Source organism: Nymphaea colorata, chromosome 3, assembly GCF_008831285.2.
Source record: "Nymphaea colorata isolate Beijing-Zhang1983 chromosome 3, ASM883128v2, whole genome shotgun sequence".
NCBI lineage: Eukaryota > Viridiplantae > Streptophyta > Magnoliopsida > Nymphaeales > Nymphaeaceae > Nymphaea > Nymphaea colorata.
In genome coordinates this window covers 23951495-23962752 of record NC_045140.1, presented here as the reverse complement: position 1 = coordinate 23962752, position 11258 = coordinate 23951495, and the positions used below count along the sequence as shown (strand labels likewise).

Sequence of the window (11258 nt, the reverse complement as noted above, 5' to 3'; positions counted from 1 at the left end):
ACGAACGGATCGGATATCATTCGTACTTTATTCAATACTAACCAAGTGTTTCATAAATTTGTTTTAAATATTAAGCAAATCCATAAAATATACACTCTAATATCATACAATACACCTCAATATTCATGACAAAATCATATTTAACATTATGGTTAATGTTATTGTTGTTAAATGCACCTTAAGGGGCTGTTTTTTAATAATAAAGGGGTGTTGGATGGTTTGATAAATAACTTACCACCTAACTTACCGACTCGATTTGGTCAGGTTTGATTATTTTGGGCAAGAGATCCAAAAGGTGGCAGGTTTCGTCGGCGGAACCTTTTTGGTGGCCAACCTTCTCTTCTCTCTGTTAGATTCATGCAAGTTTCATGGGGTCAAGGAACAAAACGTTGACGTTATTGATGCATCGAGGTGGAGACAAGACAAAGTTAGCCCAACGAGAGTGGTACATCATATTGTCAAGAAAGCGGAAAATTACGGAAGAAACCACAGAATCATGAATTATTATAAAAAGACGCATAAACCTTTTTAGTATCTGCAACCCACAACCTACTCGGTCACGTATGAGACAAGGTTTCAGTTTATTCTTCTTAAAACAGTTATTCGTGTACTTTTGACCATTTTTTTTATTTTTGTTGAAAAAAGAAAAAGCAACATAAATATGAGTGTTTTGTTAGTGAAGTTGTTATACCATCAGTCAAAGCATGTTATTATTTATTATGACATTTCAGCCGCATACGAAATAATAAGAACAATAATAGTTTTTCATACATCATTCAAAAATAAGATTATAGTTTTTAAGTTGCAGTTAACAGGATGCGATCTTATGGGTTTGAATCTGTTTAATGACCTCTAAAAAGAAAACGAGCCCAGACAAGAAACTATTTGAAGCAACCGTTCTATCTATTCTGGTTTGAATGGCAGGCAGAGACCTGGAACCCCCAGCTGGATTTGTCAGCTGTCCTGCACGGAGTAGGGAGGAGCTGTCGGGTTGAATGTTTAGCCTCTCGTAGAGGCGATGTGACCTGATAGAACATGCTCCTTTATTGCTTTTTTTGCCCTTTACTCAACAGACGCCTGAACAGACTCCTGAAAGAACGCTTCATTTATTGTAAGCTTTTAATCCCGGAACAAGTCCGGTTTCTCGGATTTCGTGGAACAAAATTCTCAAGGCATTTTAGAAAATGTATATGACTAAGGATCAATACATATATTTTATATGTATATACAAGCAACTAAAAGTCTAAAACTATAGACAATGTTCACATTCGTTCGGATCTTGCCTGCCACTGCCATATTAATGCGTACTTTTTAGCTGTCGATCAATTCATTTTTTCTATTATTTAGAAATGCTGCACTAATTATGATGCTTAAGACGTCAGATGGCGTTAAAATGACATAAAACGCACATAACGGACAAGTTAAATAGAATTTCATACCAATATTAGTTATTTCAGATGACACAAATACAAGTGTCATTCTTTATATGTCAAAAAGAATTTTCTTTTTTTTTCTTTGAAACACATCAGCTAAGCCGCTCGAGTTTTAATAGTTTAGAGATTGAGTTGCGGCTTATGGGACTTGAGCTAGAGTTCGAGATAACTCAGCCCAGCGTAAGAACAGCCTTAACGGAGATCCAAGACTCCACCCAGTCTCTCCCAATCTGGTCAAAAAGACTCGTAGGGGTGGGTTGGGATGATCTCCTCCACTTATTCCAATTTCCATTTCCATCTTAAAGTTCACGCGAATGCATAATGCTGTTCCCCACATACAGAAACTATTTCATTTCTGAAACCTCTCCAAGGCCAACAAAACAATTCAAGGAGCTCTTCATTTCATCTGAACACGAACCATCCCCTCCCCCTCTCCCAACTTTCCCCTTTTTAAATCAACGTGCACGCATACTTCCTTACAAAACCACATACATTCATCACTCGCCTAACCAACATTCAAGAAGAACACGCCCCATCAATTACTTCCTTCTACTGGATCTTGGAGATCGCCTTGTGCCTCCATGAGAAGGCTCGGAAGGTAGAGGTAGAGCAGTCCCTTCCTTGACACCAGAAGAGTCGGGCAGTTGGTCTGACGTTTTCTGTGCTTCAATTAAAATCATCAAATCTCCAAGCTGACAAGGTAAAACATCAAATTGTTATTGATTGATAAAGACAGTGCTTTTAGGAGTATCAATTTCTAAATTCGACATTCAGAAAACAACTCTACTGCTGGTGAGTCCACATTTTGAGATAGACGCTTGCAGTAAATAATGTGTTTAGCGTTCACCGTTCGAGGAGATGTTTTCAACACCCACCTGGTTTTATGAAATCCATTTTGGTCTCCACAGTGCACACCCATGTCAGGCATGCAAATCACAATGCATGTCTCAGCATGCTTGCAAACAGATTCACATTAAAAATTAAATATTAAAAGAAAGCTCAGAGAAACCATATTCATGCCACCAAACAAAAGAAGAATATTTTTGCAGTTTGATGACTAACATTAAGTTTAGGGGTTACCTGTTCTTCTAAATCCCGTATCTTATCATCCTTTGATTTGAGTGTCAACCTCTCACTGTACAGATTTTACAGGAACAAGTTATTCTTACACATTCCATATCCACATATGACAACATTACCACAGAGTACAGACTATCCTAAGTTGCCAATGGCCAGAGTATATAATAAATCTAATATCTAGTTCTGTTACCATTGCACTAGTTATGAAGTGGGTTAACACGAAAGAGTTTTCCTTTTGTAAACTCCGAGGTTGTAGTGACATATAATGCAAGATTATGATTACACGATTTGACAGTTGGGGACAACTCGAATAGTTGACGTTGTAAATTATTCCTTTATTTACCCTCATAAATAAAAGGAAGAAAAAACTATTTAAATATAGTGTTTTGCAGTATAAAGCAGACTGCAGTACCACGAGTTAAGCTACACCCAGAAGAACAAAAACGGACTTCCTGACACATTTTTTCACATGGAAAAATATCAAACAGTTTAAACATACAAAGGGGGAACTTAAAACTTTTTGATATTCAAGAAAAATAAAGTTGCAACATACCGCTCTTCAATCTCCATGAGTTTTTTACTCCATATTTCCTGATTCTTAAGAAGGTTCTCATTGATCTAGAAGAAAGCAGTAAGATAATTGATTAGAATAACTATATTCACCAAATTATAGCAGACTACACCAATTAACCAACTGAAAGTCTTCTGTTTTCAGGAAGATTACTTCGTTGAGAAATTGTTTTTCCTCAGAACATTTCTGGAGTTTCCCTTGCATCTTCTGCAGCCTCAAGCTTACAGACTTCTCAACTGCTTCTGTAATCGCCCGGTCAGTTTCTTCCTTTACTTCAAGTAGAAGAGATGAAAAATACTGCAGATTATAAAACTCAGGTAAACACAGTATTCCAAATTACAGATCATTAAATTATAATTTAAGACAGTTAGAAGAACAGCAAAGAAATAAATTGAAAGTTAAAATGAATGAACACCTTACCTTTCTTTGATTCTCCAGTTGAGATGTGAGGAGGTCATTATATTCATCAACTATCTGCCAGAATCATGTTTATTAGATAACAGGAGAGGCAGACCCATGAGGAGATGCCAAATTAACATAATGGAGGAGAACCATGAAAATGGGCCATTGAAGAGATAACATGTACTATGCAATTACCGCCTCAACTTTACTGTTGAAAAGGGCCTCACTCATTCCTGAATCCCCACTACATTCACAACTTCCACAACTATCATCGGCAGTTCTGCAATGGAAATTCAACTCAACCAACTTGCCATCAGTTTTGGACTGAATTAGCCTATGGACATAGTTGTCCCCAACATAATCCCATACTCGCTGAGTCTCCAGTTCAAGAGCATAGCAATGCTGTGTCTCTTTCCAGTGCCTGATAGCATGGCCCTCTCTATACCTGAAAGGGGATGTTTTATCAGTAAGCCAGAAAATGAATGCAAAGAAAGAGGTGTTACAATGATGAGACTACAAAACATCTGCATCTCTACTACAGAGAAAGAGGGAGAGAGAGGACACTAACCACCAATGGATCAATTGGATTAGGGTTTAGAGTAGGCAGATAATTGGTATCATCTTAACTTGCTAAACATGGTCTTGCTTTCACAAGTACAAAACCCAAATAACTGCTCCAAAGAGCAAGCCTCACTTGTCATAAGTTTCCAGGAACTACTTATCTGCTGATCCTACTTTAGGAGTTATAGTGTTGAACAGCAAAATTTTTTAAGCTCGTCACAGTGCGCAAAGGACAAAAAATTGTGTTTGGTTGACAATATGCTTTTAAGTCCCGAGTTTGTAGTTGCTACTCCCTACTATGAAAGTTACCCGAGGCCTTTACAATCCTGATCACTGCGACATCACTTAGCGAACCTCAGTCTTCATACCAGTCACAGACGTCATGATTAACTCAAGCACTCGTCATTAGCTCAATCTCCTTCTGCCATTTTTTATGAACACCAGCAGGCAGCAGCATCTCAAACATCATTGCCATCGTCATGATTTTTTAGCATCATTTGCAAATGCCCTCTAAACTAATGAACTTCTAAAAAGGTTAGAAGTAGACCCCAAAAAACTTGAAATATTTGTCAATAACAAAAAGAAATAATTACCTTCCACACCCAACAAAGCCACAGAGAACACACATCCACAAGTTTTCTGATGTGTCACAGATAAAACACCTTGATTTCTCAGGCTGCTGCAGGCAATATCTGCAAACCTTGAATGACAAACAACTCCATAAGGTGCAACCATTACAGCTTTAGAGCTATTTTTTGAAACAGCAAAGAAAATCACAAGCAAGCAACTTCTTCACTCTTCGAGTTAAGTTGATCAGAGCAACATGTCTTGTATGGAAAAAATAAATAAATAATTTGGATCATGATAACGCATTTAAATATTTTGTGAGTTTACAGGAGAGCAAATACAATGCCATTGGGAGGTCACAATCAAATAAGTACAACTATTTCTCCAGTCAACAGGCCTAAGGTGGTCTAAATCCAGGCAAGAATTCTATCGATGGAGAATCACACAAATAAGATGCAACCATCCACACTATTTCCAACCATTGGGCATCAGACAATGTCCAGAAGGCTAATAGACAAAGTCCACATCTCAACCATTTTGTAGACATGTGAATGGTATATGCGCAAGAAATGCCATCCAAGCATTGCCAACAACCAACCAATGCCCAGATAGTGGTTTGATGAGGGGGAAGAAAAAGGAGGTAAGAGGTGTGCTGCAGGAGAGAGAGCCTCAAGTTTTTGATTGAAAAGATGAGGCTGCGCTTCATGTAATATGTAAATTTCTGTTTTTATTCCATCCATGAGTTCCTTTGTCTTCTAACACCAAAGAAATTGATGATAGGTAGTATGTGGTGGAACATCTGGTAAAAACATGCATTATAGCATCACAAAACATCCCCTCAGTTCATGCAAACTAGTTGATTAGCCGATTTTGCCATTTTGGAAGCATCAAATTATAGCTGAATTATGCAAATATAACCAACCCTGTGCTTTAACACAAATGCTGTTATGCTCAAACGTACAAAAAACCCTTTTTTCTATAAAGTTATAAACAGACACACGCACACACATATGCACTCATGTATGAGCTACTGGAATATGATAACCAGTAAGCATGAGAAAAAATATCGAGCGTATAATAGGTTAAACTGGATGACTAAGATGTAGTCACTGTCACATCAAGAGTAACATTTTCAAGAGCATGCCATCACAAACCTCCTCTCCAAAGGGCATTTTCAACATGATGATGTATGAGGTATATGAGCCAAACTGATAGGATGGTTCATATTGGTTCATATACATCATCAGGAGTGGCTCTTTCAATATTCATGTTCCCATCTAGAAGCTTCCTTTTCAAAGGGCAGTTTTTGACATAATGATACATTAGTTATTTGAACTACAATAATTGGCACTACGTACCTCTGTGTGCATTGAGTAATTAGTGCCAACTTTCAAAACATGACTGCTATGTCACTGTCTCTCTAGATTGAAAGCTAAAGAAAGAGCATTTAATGCAGAGAGGAAGAAAAATAAGTCATGGTAGACATGGTTGTAGTCTTGTAGATACTAGGATCTAGTTACTTCATAGACATTTATTTATTTGTGCTGCATGAAATATTTCCTATCCCAACAAAGGTTATAGATAAACGCCAATATCAAAATCACAAAAAATATACCATTATAAGCCTGCATACTATAGGTCCTCTTCATTGGACTTTCTAACACTGGAAGCTATCTCTATGTATTGCAAACTCACATCAGTTATCATATTAATTTCATATGTTTATTCCAAATCAGCCCAAAAGGCTTTAAAATTTTATGCCACGTTTTATGCTTTGTGCAGTTGCTTACTTAGTTACTTGGCTCTAAGTGCATTCACATTATCCGTATAGTCAATTCAGCAACCTCGTGAGCTAAGGAACTAAATCTACAAAACTCTACGGAAAGATTTTAATGAAGGCTGCTATGAAAAGGTAACATATATACACTTACTGGGCATGAAGAATCAGTCCATTTTGATATGCACGAGCAGTGAAAAGAATGGTTGCAAATTGTTGTCAGGGTACCACTCACATCATTGTCTAGTTTCTCTGGATAGATGCAGAAGAATCAACAGCACAAATCAACAAAAACTTGTGTGGAGTGACTTTCACGTGAAAATAAACTCTAGCAACAGATTAGAGAACAGAAGCACAAAAAAGTTAGTATAAGCAGGAAAACCAGCGATCAGGCAAGTGGAAATAATCCATGCCAATGCATAGGGATGGTCATATCGAGGAAGGCAATACATATTTTTAGATCTTTTCTTATCTTTATTGTCATACACATTAACAAGGACATCAAAGGCCCATCCTCCAGTTGCAGTCACACAGCTCAAAAGTGCAGATTCATTCTTCTAGTCTCAAGTCTCAACTAATAACCTAATCTGACCACCCTATGCAGTCAACTGTCAAAGTCCTTCCAACAAGACTTCCATGGGAACAAAATACAAGGTTGTTAACTTCTAGATACCTAACAGGCAACTAAATAATAAAATGTGCATGATATGAAGTTGGTACAGAATGGACAACACAGCTTCCAAAAGGGTATGTGGATTGCAACAAATGCATAAGAATCCAGTGAGTATGCATGTGTGGGTGTAACACCTGCATGTTACTTAGTTACACAACCAAATCGCGTTGCATGATATTGGCATTTACACTGGAACTCATGAGATATATGCACGTGGCCAAAAAATATGCACTGGAAGAGAACCAGACTACAAAAGAACAAGGAGGGAAAAGGTAAGTGATATGGGCATTTTTGTGTTCCAATAGCACATTTTCACTAAAATATTTTTAATATCCATCTCACGCACAATGTCTACAGTAACATAGCTTCTAGAAAACCATAAAATTTAATTTAAAAGTTCCCCTTAAACAGGTGAATGCAACAAAAAGTGTTTTTATTCTCTTTGCAGTAGCCCAAATGATCAAGACTTCAATCGGCAGGCAAGGTTGTCAGTATTCCATACATACTAATCAATGAATGGAAACTCCAAGTGGAGAAAATTCACGAGCCTGTTCCTTCTCTTTCTTTTTGCAAGGTATCAAGCCATTAGTAGATTGAAGGTTATTGACCAAAGAACTACGTGCAGAAAAAGCCATACAATTTTAAGAAATCCCATCAAGGGAACCCCAAATAAATGACATGCATGAGCTCAGGAGACTATGGATGACCTAAGCAACCGCTATTCCACCTTCAATCCCAGACTCTGCAGGGAAAAGAGTAGTCCAAAGAAAAGGAACTGTACTCCTAAGAATATGAGGACATCGGACATGATAGGTTAAGTTTGCAGGTGCGTTCACATTCCAGCTCATGATGAGCACAGAACATACGCTCCACAAGTAAACCACAAAATTAAGGATAATAACAAGGGGCAAGCTTCGCAGTCATGAACCTCTAAGGGATGATGTGATACGACAGCTGAATTGTTTCATGCCAGACATGTCATATTCTTTGCTTACTCTAATGAGAAAAAGATCGTATCCCCAATTCTTCAACCAAAAAGAAAGACAATGTATTCCCTCCTGGTGGTATACAGCACACATATAGCAAGTCCTCAATTAAATTTCATGCTTATCGAGTTTTCAAATATACAAAACATGGATAATTAGTTGTACAACAGGAAAGAAACAAAAGTAAATAGATTCCTTAACAAAGCAAAGCATTCCAAGATGGTGGATGGCATTCCACATTCTACTTTGTTAAATTTTTAAAAATTCAAACAAAATGATAGCGCACTTACCAAGACAGACCGGACAATTAGGTAGGTCCATTGATCCAACAGCAGAAGTTTGAGCATGTTCCGTAGAGCCAGTGTACTGTACATCCACTGTAAAAAGCACGTTGCATACCTCCACCTGAATCTCAATCAAACAAACCGTTAAACTCGATTCCACTGACACGATCCAAACCAGCACCAACTTTCGGAATTCCATGTAATTGAGAAAAGCATGATGGAGAACATATTTTATGCTGATAAAGGAAAATGCGAAATTAATTGCACAAAAATGCACGCAAAGAAAGTTTTGAAGGCCAACCTCCAGAGACGAGAAACATCTCTGATTGAAATAATGATAGAAAGAATCAGCCGAATTCTGATCATGGAACCTGATCAGAACGCTATAGTGATCGTCCATACCATCATTTCTAAAACCCAACGACAGAAATTCGTCGTCAGAGTTCATTCAGGTGTCGAGAAAAATGAATTAAACAACTCCAGGACACAAAGAATCAAACATTTGACGGTTCGCAAGGGTTCACCTCACGATTCGCATCTCCAGAATATGCTGAATGACGGACCCACAGAACTGGCAGAAGTCAGCGTAATTCATGTGGTTCGGAACGTCAAGAACGCAAAGAAGAGGACTCCTCCCAACCTGCATAGCCCAATCTCAAGACTGGCAAACAAGAAACCGAAGAAGACAGAGCAAACCAACGAGCACAAGAGAAAGAGGAAAGAAACTGGTTCAGAATGAAGCAATCGACCGAGGGGTAGGCGGGGAAGATAGGAAGTCACTCACAGGAAGATGGTGGGAGATGCAATCAAGGGGCTCGGAAGGGTTGCAGAAAAGGCGCATGACTCCTCTCGTCACCTCAATCCGTGGGTTGCCCGACGAGAACGCGACTGTCTGCGTGAGGTCCGAACACGAAGGCTGGCCGGGTTCATCGGAATTCTCAGCCGGCGGCCGGTGTGATGCGTCGTCCGGTTGGCTGGAGCCACTCGCGGAGGTGGCGGACATCGTCGAAACTCCGAAACGAGGGAGGGAGAGAGACTCGAGAGCAAACTTCGACGCGAGAATCTCACGTTTCAGTGGTTGTTTCGGGGTTGGACATAATAAATGAAGACAAAACCGAGCCGACCCAAAGCCCTCTGTGATGGTCCACTTCCTCCCCCAGGAATTGTGTGACTGGATCCAGATCAAGTGGACTTCGGTTATCTGAAACTCACTTGTCACAGGGTCTAGCCGGATCTTAGCTCCCTCATAAGTGTGTCGGATAATGGATATAGTTTCCATTTTAGATTCGTAATCCGTTTACACGCTTCGTTTAGTGGGATGAACACTCTTATCAATGTAAAAGATCATAGCCGCACTTAAAACCCGATATGTTATAATGACTGGGACAGGTTCATAGAACAATAGCTCTAGTGCCTATAACATATTCATGAGACGCTCACAATACGACGTGTTACTATAATTAGGACTGTTTGGTAGTAGCAACTTAGAGTTGAATGAATCTGCCCAAAAAAGTGAGCCAAAATCATGAAATACCATAACAATTGTTCCAGTAATTGACGAGACAGTAATTGAGTGTTGTTGTCACCAAATTCCTTATAAAAAGAGATTAATCAATTGTCTCTTTAGGTCCAAATTTTACGAGCAATTGCCCACATAGACTATTTGTATGTTAATACCTTGTAACTGTTTATTTGTTTACATATTGATTGTCTCTTAAAACTTACAACTTAAAGTTTTAGTGTTCCTCCTGTTACAATGCCAACATTAACATTTTTGAAGCTTAAAAGTTAAGGTAGATAAAATTATGCAAGGATGGTGATGATACATGGCCAAAAAGTAGAGGTGTTCAACGAGTGAAGCCAACTTGGGCTTGATTCTAACTCGCATGCCTAAGCTTGGCTTGAGCACGAACCATTTAATAGCGAAGTCCAGTTTGAGTTCGAGCTTCAGCTTGTCTATGCTTATTTAACGTGTGGTAAGAGTATATGTACAAAAAACCTTCAAAATGGGCGTCCACGTCTCCAGCAACGGTTACGTCGACTTGAATCCCGCTGGCACGAAATCTTTTAAAAATTCACCCTTCATGACTGTTGCTGCGGAGATTGTTTCCAGTGGATCAATCTTCGAAGAAATATCTCCATTTGCCAATCAATGTGCGCCGGAATAAGGTGCGTTCATCTATGTGGAGCTACGGAGACGCACCGGAGATATTAGATTCCGTTGTAGTTGCGTCCGGCGCAAGAAAAAGGTTTCCGGCTGCGAAAATATCGGCGACGGCCCGAAATATCAGGCAGAGGAAGCCCTGAAATATCGGGTCAGTACGAACTAGCTTTGATTGTCACTTCACTCCGGACACACGGATCTGTGCAAATTAGAGCAATGAAAAGCACCGTAGAAGACTCATCAATCAGGGTTCTGTGAAGATTTAAAAGAAGAATTTTACCACATGAATCTGATTCAAAATTTTATTTATGACAAAAAAAATAACGAAGTATACTAATAAAACATTTTAATGTACTTATTCTAGAAGAATTCAAGTTGACATATTATTAAATAGTTATAGTTTTGATGAATAGGTTGGTAGCAAGTGAGTAGAAACAACTAAATTCTTACAATTTGTTGTGCTATTTTATTTTTTTAATTTTCATTTTTCTGACATACAGACTTATCTATTAACACTGTCAACAAAATTTGAAGAAAGATATTCACCGATGCTTAAGACAACTGATCACAAAGCTGTATTTTTTTTTTATTAAAGGTTAATCTCATTTCTCTAGACTCAAATGCCATACTGTTTAAAGTTTCCAATTTGGTGGGAAATTAAACATAACCTCGATGTTTATTCCGAGAAGAAAATACTATGTCAAATAAATTGACCAGACCTGATTTTGCCAACATATATTAAAGAAACCGGTTTTTTTCA

General features: G+C 38.4%; 1 protein-coding gene across 1 annotated transcript; it reads right to left on the bottom strand.

Annotated features, from left to right (window-relative positions):
• Positions 1–1745: 1745 nt before the first annotated feature.
• On the bottom strand, positions 1746–9409 carry LOC116251070 (BRAP2 RING ZnF UBP domain-containing protein 2). The gene is made up of 12 exons (XM_031625141.2): positions 9119–9409; positions 8859–8974; positions 8636–8744; positions 8341–8455; positions 6546–6643; positions 4641–4747; positions 3682–3931; positions 3505–3558; positions 3238–3381; positions 3067–3131; positions 2514–2568; positions 1746–2125 (listed from the first exon to the last, which is right to left on the bottom strand). The coding sequence occupies exons 1-12, from the start codon at positions 9335–9337 to the stop codon at positions 1973–1975; spliced, it is 1485 nt and encodes a 494-aa protein (XP_031481001.1). The 5' UTR covers positions 9338–9409; the 3' UTR covers positions 1746–1972.
• Between the last annotated feature and the right edge of the window lie 1849 nt (positions 9410–11258).